This window comes from Eublepharis macularius, chromosome 2 (genome assembly GCF_028583425.1).
Source record: "Eublepharis macularius isolate TG4126 chromosome 2, MPM_Emac_v1.0, whole genome shotgun sequence".
Classification (NCBI taxonomy): Eukaryota; Metazoa; Chordata; class Lepidosauria; order Squamata; family Eublepharidae; genus Eublepharis; species Eublepharis macularius.
Window position 1 is genome coordinate 69,852 of NC_072791.1, and position 14,376 is coordinate 84,227.

The following is a 14,376-nucleotide window of genomic DNA, read 5'->3' on the forward strand; positions in this document are numbered from 1 at the left end:
TTTGCATGTATTAGTTTTGTCCTATAAACCATAGGATGAAACTTGTTCGAAGACAGCGGGACATAAATGTTTACATTAAGTAAGATGGGGGAAACAAACGTGTAGAGGCGACAACACCATATTCGACCATGCTTTCCTCTGCTCGATGCTGTTCCACACCCTCAAATCTCGAAAGCCGGCCAAGTTGCCCCTGGACATGCTGTCCGGTCGACTTCCCGCAGCAAAGCGCCCGATCAGAAAAGGCCGTTCAGAAGTCCCACCCCCTTCGGCCCGTAGGCCGGGCAGGCTGCAGCAGATTGGCCACTTCCACCGTCAGTCTTCCTTGTGAACGGGAAGGACGACGCGTCTCCGAACGCGTCATCTTCAGACGACGAGGCCGAGGGGCGGGGGCGTGGTCCAGGCGAGCGGGAATAGGTCCTGGTTGGCTGTCATGGCCTCCGTCGCCGGCGCGGGAGAGCTTGGCTCGGCTGCGCCGATCGTGTCGGGGGACCCTACGGAAAAAGCGACCCTCGATATCTTGGAAGGCTCCCTTCGATCGCTGCCCAGATTGGTGGGGCAGGTCAGTGAGAGACGAGGGAAGTCGGCTCCTTGGGGAAGAAGCAGCTGTATGGGTCGCGGAGGAAGCCTCGGCAGTGGCGGGGAAGATAGGAAGAGGGGGTTTGGGGCAGGCGCCCGCGGTCAGAGGAGGGAGCGGGCCCAGGTTCTTTCCAGCAAGGAGGCACCGGGATAAGGGCAATTATCGGGAAAGTTTTTCATTCCCACTTCGTTGACCAAAGACCGTACAGTGTTTCAAATGCCTCTTCTGTTTGCTGCCTCACGCTCTGGCTGGATTTCGGAGTCTTGTGTAAATAGTCTGAAATGTAAATTTTGTTTTAAAAAAGCGCACAAATAAACACGTCCCAGTAAATCTGACTTCGAGGTACCACAGGGCTCTTTTGCTCTTCTTTGTTTAGCTGCAACTTGACTATCGCTATCACCTTCTGAGTAAACAAAATGTAAATGCCTACTGCGATTACCTGGCATCTAACTTTCGATTCTAAGCGTGCATCTTGGAAGCCACTACCATTGCTGTCAGTGGCAATGACATCGGAAGTTCACAGGTTAATAGTATCATTCAAAACAAAGTTAGGCACTTCTAAAGCTGTTGACTTCAGTGGATTTAGAAGAATGCAACACTGCTTAGGACAACACTGTAAATGAAAGTTCTGTGAAAATCCAGGGGATTCATTTTCAAGGAAGGTGATTTGCATTTGAGTGTTAACTCTGTGCTGTTTCATGTTTGGTTTAGGCCAGTGATACTCAGTGCCTCTAGAACCACATGTACCTCTTTGACATGCCACCTGTGGCTCTTCTAAGCACCATTCCCCAATGTGGAGTCTAACCTATGTTTCAGGAAAGTAGTCTCTTGCCTAGTGAGGAATGTGGTTGGCAGTTGGTTCCCACTTTGAAGCAGCTGCTGTGAGAGGAACAGAAAAGCTACAAGCCTCCCTGAGGTGCAGATCTCATGCTAGGCAGGGATGTAAATGTGGGGATTTGAGTTGACAGTAATTGAGTGTGGCTCTCTGTGTCTAGCAGAGTGAGTACTACTGGTTTAGGCTTTTATACCATAGTTTTGTCAGGTGCATTTGCTACCTTGTTCTTTTTGTGTTAAACTTATTCCCACATATTCCCAAATGTCCCACATATTCCCACATATTCCCAAATGTGTGAAAATAATAAAGAGCTATTATTCCACCCTTGGTCTCTTAACCTTGTGGTTATCATGGGCATTGGGGCTGTCAAATACACAATGCTTTAATGTATTGTCGAAGGCTTTCACGGCCGGAGAACGATGGTTGTTGTGGGTTTTCCGGGCTGTATTGCCATGGTCTTGGCATTGTAGTTCCTTTTTTTTTTTTTATATATATATAATTTTTTATTTTCAATATCTAACATACAACTACTACATACATACATACCCTACAAAACAGTAACTACAAAAGACTACAATAGCACAAGGGATAGGAAAGAGGAGAGAAAAAAGAGAGAGGGAGGGAGGGGTGGAAAAAAGGGGAAGGTACCCTACAAACACTAAACACTACATTTCTGTTTTCCCTTCATACTGCCATTATTCAAAAGTTAAAGCTTTATATTATATTGATGGAGTGGTTGACCTTACTAAATGCAAATTACAATTTAATTTCAAGTTAAATTTTTCTTCCCCTCCTGGGTCCCGGACGGAGTTCTCTCTGCGCAACTGCAGCCGCAGTGCTCGTTTCCTCCCCCTCCCCCTCAGACTTCTCCTTTTCGTCTTGCTTGGTGCACTGGAATTCTGGGTTCCTGTCCTCAAAATCCCTTAGTTGATCTTCTGATAATATCTTAAAGGCTTGATCTTTATGGGTGAACCAGATTCCTTCCGGAAATAACCATTTGTACTTTATTCCACGTTCTCTCAGAAGAGCTGCGAACTTTTTATACTTAAAACGTCTTTTCCGGACTAGAAATGGGACGTCTTTCAATATCTTAATTTTGTTGCCCAAGAAGTCCAAATCTGCATTGTATGAATTGTATAGGATAGTGTCCCGGATCCTCTTAGATGAAAAATCGATGATGATCTCGCGCGGCAACTGACGCTTCATTGCATACTTTGAAGTAGCCCGACTGGCTTCCAAAATGGCGCTTTTAACTTCTTCTTTAGTTGCCCTCGCGGGTGTCGCCAATAGTTCCGAGACAAGACCCCGTAAGTCCTCGTTTTCCTCCTCTTTCACATTCTGGAGGCGCAAAATTGTCTGTGTTCGTTCCACTTGTAGCCCGATCAACTGATTCTCCACCAGTTTAAGCTCTTTATTCGTAGCCTTCACGAGTGACGCACTTTCCCGAGCAGACTTCTCTGCCCCCCCCGCTGCTTCCTTGATGGTTTTCACTTCGCTCTCAATTAAGCCCACCCTTTGATCTGTTTCATTCAGCTTGTCAACAAAGGGTTTTATAGCTTCACCAACCGCCCTCCGTACAATTTCCTCCAGCGATTCTCCCTTTAAGGCAGCCGAAACTGACTTGCCAAGGGCGGGACTTTGTTTTTTTGTTGCCATTTTAGGGGGGGGGAACCGCCAACCAGATTCTGAAACTCAGAGAAGGGGAAGAACGAGCCTTCTTAGCTTCAGATCCCACCACTCCTTCGCGTGCGCTTGTAGTAACAGAAGGGATTCGCTTACTTGTAGGCTCTCGCCTAGTTCTGCTCTTTGCCGTTTCTCATGGCCCGGCAGCACTCGAGGCGCCGCGCACGTCCGCCGGCCTCCGTAGGGACAAACGGGCAATGGCTGGCATCTTCAGAGGTGTAGCACCAAAAGACAGAGATCTCTCAGAGAGATCTCACTGAGAGATCTCTGTCTTTTGGTGCTACACCTCTGAAGATGCCAGCCACAGCTGCTGGCGAAACGTCAGGAACTACATGCCAAGACCACGGCAATACAGCCCGGAAAAACCCACAACAACCAACACAATGCTTTATCAGAATATAAAGCAATAGCTAGCTGAAATTTTTTGCAGGCTGTAATTAAGGAAGAAAAATTCCATGCAGATCTAAACATAACATTTATACAAATGTTTCAAGATTTGTCTGTTAATATACTTGAAAGTATACAGCTTGCCTTTGGAAAGGGCTAAGAATCATTTACGTTAAGGATTAGAGTATGATGGCACTCTACAAAAATAACAATACCGTTAAACTTGGCAAAGTGTGATAAAGATGGTTCCATCCCCAGTTTTCCAGTGTATCTTCAAGCCTATACATGTCTTTCAATTAAAGATAAGCACATATTGATCTAGGAGTATGTTTGTCTCTAGCGACATTGCTGCTAAAATATGAGAGCTGATAAAGTATATACACTCTATAAGCTCTTGTCCAAACTTCAAAAACTAAGTTGAAAAGTCAGAGAGGACGGGAACAGAAGATTAAACCCTTTACAGTGTGGAAAAGATTACTTTCAGTGACAGATAATTACAAGAGTGTGTAGTTTTGAGAAGTGGTCTGATCAAGGAACTTTGAGGAGACAGCATTGGTCACGGTGATAAACAATATGATGTTTGCCAGGCACATCTAGTGGGTTGGCATCAGACAAATGAAAACTAGTGCAGTTAGTACCAGTGATAGAACTCCAATGGATAAAAGTTTAAATTTAGATCTAGGAACTCAAGTCCTCATCTCTACCTTGGATTTTTTGTGTCGCTGGCTATGTTATACAGAGAGCAATCCTAAACAGGTCTATTCAAAAGTAGATCCCATTTTAGGCAGTGGGGCTTAATCTGAGGAGTGTTCCTAGAACTTCACCCACTGTCTTCCATGTCTAAAATGGCATTACTAAATCTTGTGTAAACTGTAAAATTACTCCATAAAATATTTGTCCACAACAAGAAGAAAAATAATTTAGAGCAGGCCTTGAAGAATTTTCTTTGCCTCTAGGAACCAGGTCAAAATTTTAGGAACCAGTCTAATTTTTCATCCTTAAAGGTTTTGTATTTTTATGAATAAATTTTCTAATTATTACTACCATAAAGCTTAATCATAAACTCTTCACAGTTTGTCATTATTTTATTAAAGCTATGACAAAAGTGATCTAGTATAAGGTTAATCCTGGTTGTTACCACCATGACAATATCATTGAATATTGGAGCCAGTATAGAAAGCACCTGGTTAAGAGGTGAACTCATCTACCCTGACTGACTGGTGTAAAGTTAAGCTTACATATAAACTCGCAATGGAATGAACTTTTTACACATTTGGTTGGTTCTGTGTCATGCTATAAAACATTTTGATGAAAAATAAACGGTTGGGTTCAGCCAATCTTTTCTATCAATCTCAGCCAATTCCTCTACTTATTACAGCCCCCATTCCACATGACTTTGGTCCATGTATTCCCAAACATAGCCTTTTTGGTGGTCAAAGGGAATCGCTTCCCTTTTTCACCAATGGAAAAACATGCTAGATTTAACCTTTCGTACTTTCACAGATATTGCTGAGAGATGCTACAGTAAAATCATTGCTGATAATACCAGGCACCACAGTGAAATGTCTAAACACCATGATAACCTGGGATTTGTCAAGCCCAGATTTAGAGAAACATTTATAGTAATGTAGTTCTGGGTCTGGAAGATGTGCCTGTTTAAATTTGACAGTATCCGAAACCTAACTTAATATATTGTGTAGATATACCTTGGTTGCATACTATATAACCTGAACTGATTTAGGGTGAAGAAAAATCTTAATATATATAGGTATTGTTTTCATTTAGATTTTTAAATATATATATAATACATGTAGCAAATAGATAGTATGTCCTGTACCCAGTGCCCATAGCCCCTTTCCTTTTATAAAGTGCCTTCCTAAACCATTCTGTATAGTATAGTCTTGTTTTAAAAAACCTAATGACTCTGTTTTACATAGTTTGCAATATGATAGAAGTGTGGGAGCTGCCCTGTCCTCCTTCAGCAGGCCATTCCACAAGGTGGGGGCCACAACAGAAAATGCACGTGTATGGGTTGCTGTTGACCTTGCTGGTTTGCTGGATGGCTTCTGCAGAAGGCCCTGAACAGATGAGTGAAGCTGTCATAGAACATAGAGAGGTGATCCTGCAGATTTTTTAAAAAATTCTTCCTTGGGGCCCAAGGTGGCTTATATCATTCTCCTCTATCATCACAACAACCCTGTGAGATAGGTTAGGGTGAGAGTGTGTGACTGGCCCAAGATCATCCAGCAAGCTTCCGTGGCCAAGTGGGGGTTCAAAGCAGGTTCTCTCAGTTCCAGTCCAACACTCTAACCACTAAACCACACTGGCTCCAAGTCCATGTGGGGCTTTGTATGTGATAGCGAGTACTTTGAAATGAACCCAGTAACTGAGGGTCAGCCAATGGAGTGACTGCAGAATGGATATAATGCATTCTCTGCCTAGCTCTTGATAACTGAGCCATTGGAGTCTCTGAGTTGACTTCAAAAGCAGACCTATGTATAGTGCATCACGATAGTCACTGTGTTTCTATGGCAAGGATCCAGTTGCATTTGATTTAGGGCCAACTCGAAGCCTCCACAATCTGTTCAATACCTCTGGTTAGCCCCTACCAGAAGTGCACACAGAGTATCTTCTCTCAAGCTCTCAGTAAATAACTGAGAATTTGAAGGAAATCTTGTTTGTCCTGCTTTCAAGTAGGCAAAACTACTGTTTACTCCAAACTTCAGTTTGACATGGGTCCTCTCTTCTCTATCCACAAGTCAAGGACTTACGGGGAGGGTCAGGAAAGTCTCTGGCTGAGATGAAGTAGGCAGGAATGGCATGGAGACTCCTACTACTTCTGTTCATTCCACAGTACATGATATAGGACACATTGTCCACGGCTTCTGAGTGTGCTAGATAGCTCAGTGGAAGGGAATAATGGCTTCCTCAAACTAAATGGTTAAGCCAAACTAAAATCTGTGGATTCCTGGCCAAAACTTTTATCTCTGTCTTGATGGAGCGTGAATAGGACCTGTAACAATATTAAGATCATGCTTATATAAGTACACCCCAATCTTAATGCATTTTGGAAGCTGTAGGTTGTATCCAGTGAACAGATTTTTCCTGCTCTAGCCCTCCATGCCCCCCATCCCCCCAAAAACTGGCTCAGGAGATCCCCAGGAATAGCCCTGGGGAGGATGTAACGGCTTGCCTTGAGAAGGGTGAAATTGGTGACGATCCTCTTCTGCTCTCCACCAGAAGTACAGTCCCGCTGGCAGAAACAGATGTTGAATACAGCTCCATGTTTTTTTTTTTAAAAATGGGACCTTTGAGTCTGTTTACTTGGAAGCAAGTCTAATTAAACTCAGTTCCTATTCAGAGAGAGTGGGACAGCATCCACTTGACATGCAAAAAGTTCCGGGATCAATCTTTGGCATCTCCATTTCAAAGGATCAGATAGCTGGAGATGTGAATGGTGATGTGAGACTTTGGCTAGCCACTACAAGTCTGAGTGGACATTATGGGTTAGATCAATAATTTGATTCTGTATAAGGCAGTTTCTTGTGTGTCCATGTGTATTTGGAAAAGCGTATTGGAGGATTGCAGTGTGGCTGATGCAGAAAGCTGCCATTCTGCATACCAGGCTTCAAATGAGCTGAGCAAAAGCATCTCTGTTTGTTTCAGTGTTGACAGATTTTTGATTACAGAAGTTTTCGAGATTGTAAAAGAATGAACATTCACACTAAAGCCCCTGCATCTATACCAGCATCTTAACCTATTTTTGATCTTTCTTAGTATAATGGAGGCTTTCTTTAAAAGCTACAAACATAGAATGGGAGACAGATCTGGAATACCTATAATCTTCTATTCTGTATTCAGTCAGTATTGCAGAATATATTGCACACATTACCATGGCCGTTCATGCTGGATGCAGGACAAGGGTGTACACTCTTGAACCATCTTTGTGGGAGGTACATCAGGATTGAAAACTAAACTGTGAAAACAAATAATTATTTTAACTCAGTGGACTACTGTAAGTTCCCTTACACTTCTTTTCTATTAAATGCAATAATTTTGGGCTTATAAAATTGATTTCTGCAATGAAAAGGGGAGAAATCATAGAATCATAGAGTTGGAAGGGGCCATACAGACCATCTAGTCCAACCCCCTGCCCAGTGCAGGATCAGCCTAAAGCATCTCTGACAAGTATTCATCCAGCCTCATCTTGAAAACTGCCAGTGAGGGGGAGCTCACCACCTCCCTAGGCAGCTGATTCCACTTTTGAACTACTCTGACGGTGAAAAAGTTTTTCCTAATATCCAGTCGGTACCTTTGTGCATGTAGTTTTAGCCCATTGCTTCGCGTCCTACCCTCTGCTGCCAACTGGAACAGCTCTTTGCCCTCCTCCAAATGACAGCCTTTCAAATATTTAAAGAGAGCAATCATGTCCCCCCTCAACCTCCTCTTCTCCAAACTAAACATTCCCAAGGCCCTCAGCCTTTCCTCGTAGGGCTCAGTCTCCAGACCCCTGATCATCCTCGTCGCTCTCCTCTGCACCCTCTCAATTTTGTCCACATCCTTTTTGAAGTGAGGCCTCCAGAACTGCACACAATACTCCAGGTGTGGCCTGACCAAGGCAGTATAGAGAGGGGCTATGACCTCCTGCGATTTCGATGCTATGGCCCCTTTGATACAACCCAGGATTGAATTAGCCTTTTTTTCCACTGCATCACACTGACTGCTCATATTCAGTTTACAGTCCACTCTTACCCCAAGATCGCTTTCACATATACTACTGCCCAGAAGTATATCCCCCATCCAGTATTTGTGCTTCTCATTTTTGTGGCCCAGATGTAATACTGTGCACTTGTCTTTGTTGAATTGCATCCTATTCACAGCTGCCCACTTCTCCAGTGTATTCAGGTCTTGTTGAATTTTAATTCTATCTTCTTGGGTGTTTGCTACCCCTCCCAATTTGGTATCATCAGCAAATTTAATGAGCAGCCCTTCCACTCCTTCATCCAGATCATTGATAAAAATATTGAAAAGTACCGGGCCCAAAACCGAGCCCTGCGGCACCCCACTGGACACCTCCCTCCAATCTGATGAAGCGCCATTGACCACCACTCTTTGAGTGCGGTCCTCCAACCAGTTCCCTATCCACCGAACTGTTCTACAGTCTACTCCACAGTCTTCCAGTTTGCCTATCAGAATGTCATGGGGGACCTTATCAAAAGCTTTACTGAAATCCAGATCAAAAAGAGTCCAGTAGCACCTTTAAGACTAACCAATTTTATTTTAGCATAAGCTTTCGAGAATCAAGTTCTCTTCGTCAGATGCCTGATACAGAGACTGTATCAGGCATCTGACGAAGAGAACTTGATTCTCGAAAGCTTATGCTAAAATAAAATTGGTTAGTCTTAAAGGTGCTACTGGACTCTTTTTGATTTTGCTACCACAGACTAACACGGCTAACTTCTCTGCATCTATGAAATCCAGATAAATCACATCAACAGAGTTCCCCCGATCCAGTAAGCTGGTCACTCGATCAAAGAAGGAAACCAGGTTGGTCTGGCAGGATCTGTTAGGAACAAAACCATGCTGACTTCCCCGGATCACTGAGCAGTCCTTCAGATGCTTACAGATTGATCCCTTTAAAATCTGTTCTAATATCTTCCCAGCAACAGAAGTCAGACTGACCGGCCTGTAGTTTCCCGGGTCATCCTTCCTCCCTTTCTTAAAGATTGGGATAACATTCACTCTTCTCCAATCTTGTGGCACATCCCCAGTCCTCCAGGAGGCCTTGAAGATGATGGACAGGGGTTCTGCAAGTTCTCTGGAAAGTTCTTTCAGCACTCTTGGGTGCACCCTATCCGGCCCAGGGGATTTGTATTCATCCAGTGCAGCCAGATGCCTCTCCACTACCTCTCTGTCAATGTCAATTAGCCACTCAGGTGTCCTGCCACATTTTCTACTATCTCTAGATGTGCCTGAGTTCTTCAGGGAGAAAACAGAGGCAAAAAAGTCATTAAGCCTGTCTGCTTTTTCTCTGTCCTGCATCAGAATTTCTCCATCTACTCCCAACAGTGGTCCAATTGCCTCTTTTACCTTGCATTTGCTTCTCTCATATCTGTAGAAGTTTTTCTTGTTGTAGCGAGCCCTCCTGGCCAGACCCAGCTCGTACTGAGCTTTGGCCTCTCTGATGGCTGATCTGCAGTACCTAGTAACCCTCATATACTCCTCTTTAGAGGTCTGTCCTCTCCATTTCCTGAACATTTCCTTTTTCTCCCTTAGCTTATTCTGGAGCTCTCTGTGCATCCACATCGGTTTCTTGGAGCCCTTACCATGTTTCCGTCTTGCTGGGATAGTGAAGGCTTGAGCTTGCAAAAGCTCATGTTTGAGAATGGCCCACCCTTCACTCGCTCCTTTTCCTTCCAGCACACTCCCCCACGGAATGACTCTCATCAAGCCTCTGAGTTCATCGAAGTTGGCCCTACAAAAATCTAACCTACGAGTCTGGCTACGAACTTCCTTGGCTCCCCACAGCAACTGGAATTCAAGAAAGACATGGTCACTTCCCCCTAAGGTCCCCACCACCTTCATCTCATCTACTAATTCTTCCCTGTTGGTTAATATCAAGTCTAGTATAGCCGAATCCCTTGTAGCTTCCTCCACCTTTTGAAAAAGGAAGTTATCGGCCAGGCAGGTCAGGAAATTGCATGATTCATGATGCTTTGCTGAGCCTGTCTCCCAGCACACATCGGGGAAGTTGAAGTCACCCATAATTACAAGGTTCTGATGTCTGGATACTCTGCCAATTTGTTCAAAGAGGGCAGCATCCATTTCTTCTCGCTGGTCGGGTGGTCTGTAGCAGACTCCAACAACAATACCCTTTGTCCTTCCTCCCCTTATTTCTACCCATATACTTTCCACCGGGCTGTCCGCCCCATTCTCCATAACTTCTTGACAATCAAGCCCTCTCCTCACATACAACGCCACTCCACCTCCTCTTCTACTCTTCCGGTTTTTCTTGAACAACTCATACCCATCCACTAGCACATTCCAGTCATGGGAATCATCCCACCAACTCTCAGTAATTCCTACTATATCATAGCCCTCTGTTTGCAATAGAAGCTCAAGCTCTTCTTTCTTATTGCCCATACTTTGGGCATTGGTATATAAACACTTGTAGCCTTGTACCTTTGTTTGACCTTTCCTACCCAGGTGGGTCCCCACTGTGTTCACTTCATCATTGAAGTCACCATGTCGATCGTCCCCTGCCCCTTGCGGCATCAGTTTAAAGCTCTCCTGATGAAGTTCTCCAGGTTCGTTCCAAACGTTTTCTTCCCTGCCCTTGAGAGGTGAAGCCCATCATGTGCTAGAAGGCCTTCTCTAAGAAAACCTATCCCATGGTCCCAGAACCCAAAGCGCTCCTGCCGGCACCACCAACTCAGCCAGCGATTCACCTCAAGTATGGTCCGCTCCCGGCGTGCTCCTCTTCCTGTGACTGGAAGGATAGAAGAGAATACCACCTGAGCCCCCAATGTCTTCAACTGCCTTCCAAGGGCTTCGTAATCCTCTTTAATTCTTGCAATAGTATTCGAAGCTGTGTCGTTCGTTCCCACATGAATCAGCACAAACGGGTACTTATCAGCAGGCTTGATGAGTTTTGGCAGCCGGTCGGTAATATCCTGAATTCTGGCTCCCGGCAAGCAAGACATCTCTCGAAATAGGGGATCTGGCCCAGAGACATGGCGTTCCATACCCCTGAGTAAGGAGTCCCTGACGACTACCACCTTCCGTTTTTTTCCACTTCCATGAGGCCCCATGTCTTCTGCACTCCCTCTTCCAGATCTTTGCGGTTCTCCTTCCACTGTCACCTCTGTCACCATCCCTAGCACTTCAAAGCGATTCTTGAGCTCAAGTGGACCAGAGCATCTTCTTCGTTGACGCCTTCAGGTTTGTACTGTAGATCTGAGAGGAGGCTCAGAAGGGAGATCGTCTCTTTCCCCTCCTCCTTGACTTTCCTCTTCTTGGCTGTGCGGAGCCCCCAGGCTGTTGTCAATAAAATTGTCTCCCTCCTTGATCTCCTGAAGGGTGGTGATCCTTTCCTCCAGGCTCTGAACCTTTTCTTCCAAAACTCTGACCAGCTTACACTTCTGGCAAGTGAACTCTGTCTTCTCCTCTGGGAGGAAAACAAACATGGCACACTCCATGCAGGTGACTGCAAAGGGGGCTTCAGTAGACATGATTGCCTTCCAAATGTACCTAGAGTACTAGCAGAACCAGTATACTAGCAGAGTTTCAGGTCCCCCAGGCAGATCCCCAGGCTAAGAGCCCTTTAGCTCTTGCCCTTCGGCTCGCACCTCTGGCAAGGAGGAGCCTTTTGTTTCAAAAGGTGCCTTCCTGCCTAGCCCAGCAGGGCCCCAGGACACTAGGGGGGGCGGGGCTTGTAACCACGGGCAACAGCAACCAGCTGCAAACAACAGCAATTCACTCAGCCCCCAACAGCCTCACACAGAACTTAACCAGAACCACTCTCTAGCAAGCTACCAAGAACCACTCACCCTCAGCTTCTCACACAGTAGCTAGGAAAGGCAAAAGGCAGAAAGACAACAAACCCTTACCTTCTAGCTTCAGCTCTCCACCAAGTGCTCTTGCCTCAGCTCAGGTGCTTCTGCTCTGCCTCTGGCGAGGAGGAGCCTTTTGTTTCAAAAGGTGCCTTCCTGCCTAGCCCAGCAGGGCCCCAGGACACTAGGGGGCGGGGCTTGTAACCACGGGCAACAGCAACCAGCTGCAAACAACAGCAATTCACTCAGCCCCCAACAGCCTCACAACAGCAATTCACTCAGCCCCCAACAGCCTCACACAGAACTTAACCAGAACCACTCTCTAGCAAGCTACCCAGGACCACTCACCCTCAGCTTCTCACACAGTAGCTAGGAAAGGCAAAAGGCAGAAAGACAACAAACCCTTACCTTCTAGCTTCAGCTCTCCACCATGTGCTCTTGAGAAAAGTTCTGGTACTGAAAAGTGCTCTGCATGTGCTCATGGTTCTGGCTTACCTGTCTTTGGAATTGATTCAAGAGTCATTAGTTCTTTCTTTTTGCATGTTCGGGAAGCCCTGATTGTGGCGATAATTGGAAAATTAACTGTAGGTTGCACTGTGATTCTTTTGCAATCTGCAGGATTCAGTGCTTTGAACTGTCACAGTAACATGTGCGCCCACAACTTGGGGGACAAATTAGAGTAGGTCATGGGGGTGTTGTCGGTTGCCAAGAAGTTTTTGAGCTAACTGTGATTTTTAAGCATAAATACTTGCAAGTAAATTCTGTTGCAATCAATTGTTCCTTTGGCTTTGTAGGTTTAAATGAGATCTGCGACTGAAGGTTGCACATACTTTTAAAAGAAGTTGCAGATAGTTTATTCTACAAAGAAAATGTGTGATGTGCAGAAACTGTCTCTTTTTTTTGGTCAATTTTTGTAGAACCCATAGAGTTGAAAGAATCCAATGGATCGTTTAGGCTAGTCCTTTCCAGATCCCCAAGTGGTCACATAGGATGACTGAGCTGTAAGAACTTGACAGGAAGAGGGGAATTTATGCCTTTATTGGTGTCAAACAGTGGACTAAGAGATCCAAGGGCAGGAAATACAAACAAGAATGTGAGGAAGAAGCCAAGGGTAGAATCATGGAGGAATTCTCTCCACCAGAGATTGATCTCACCTGCTGCTCCTCTTGGTGTGCTCCTTTGCGCTCTCCTGCACATGAGGAGCAGGTCCTTCAAATAATATGAAGCAGAAAAATATGGTAGCTCTGTAAGTGTTCGCAACCCAGCAGGTTAGGATTCCTGACTACCTCACCAGTGGACTGAAGACTACTGGTCTAAGTGATCTAGTGGTCATCTAGCCCTAAAACAGGTTATCTTATCCTTAGACAAATTGTTTACAGCCAAAAGTGAAAGCCAAGAACACAAACCATGTGGACTCTTTATTAGGATCTGTGAACTGTCATTGGATTGCTTCTGATAAAAGATATTAGATGGATTGTGTATTTTATTCCTAAACATGCTCAATAGAGTAATATTCTTAAACAGACATTTCTTGAAAATGTCTAAAGATGGGATTAGTATAATATCACAGAAAGTTTATTTCAGTTGTTTACTATTCAAAACCCCTCGGGACTCACAAGGGATTTAAAAACTGTTGGGCTATTCTGTGCCTCCTAGAAACCTGACATGTGCTAAACATAATGGAGGACTGACTACATTTGATTTGTAGGGTTAAGTTCAACACAAACTGGGTTGGGGAAACCCAACCCAAATTGCGTTCAACATATGACCCAGGACTCACCTTAAAAATAGTGCACGCGTGCGCGTGTGTGTGTAGCCAAATAGGCTCTCAAGTGCGGTGCGGTGGCAGGAGGGGCTTCAGCATTCCCTTCCTTCCACCCCTTGCGTTTTTGCTACACAAAAATGGCTTTGGGGGCAGGTGGTTTGTCCCACTGCCAGCCCCATGGGCATTTTCTTCAAACAAAAGTACATGAGGTGGAAGAGAGGGAATGCTGAATTCCTCCGCCTGTCACCGTGCACACTCAGGAGAAAATCAGGACATTGCTTTGTGTTTACCCTAAAATGAGGACTTACAATGTATGCTAAATGGTTAAAGCATTGCTATACTAGCTAGAAAATTCAGTACCTCTGTAGCCTAAAGTACCCAGATCTGGAGAAAAGTTTGAAAACTGGGGTGGGTAGGGGCGGGGGGCGGGGCATGCATTAACATTCCAAAGAAAGTATCTGATGTTTACTTCATAATATAAGCCATTTCTCTAATAGAACAAGCCAAGGTGAACGTTATATGAATGTTGTGTGGGAGTTTTTTTGTTCATTAACTCAAGTAAGGTTTGAACTGAGAG

The 14,376-nt window shown here is 44.8% G+C and overlaps 1 protein-coding gene across 2 annotated transcripts in view; it reads left to right on the forward strand.

The window, feature by feature from the left end:
* The first annotated feature begins 400 nt into the window (after positions 1-400).
* LOC129325157 (MAP3K12-binding inhibitory protein 1-like) overlaps positions 401-14,376 on the forward strand; it is a 35,181-nt gene continuing 21,205 nt past the window's right edge. For both annotated transcript variants that reach the window (XM_054972728.1, XM_054972729.1), the window contains exon 1: positions 401-559. In XM_054972728.1, coding sequence (XP_054828703.1) covers positions 431-559 — 129 coding nt within the window. In that variant the 5' untranslated portion in view covers positions 401-430. The remainder of the gene's footprint in view (positions 560-14,376) is intronic.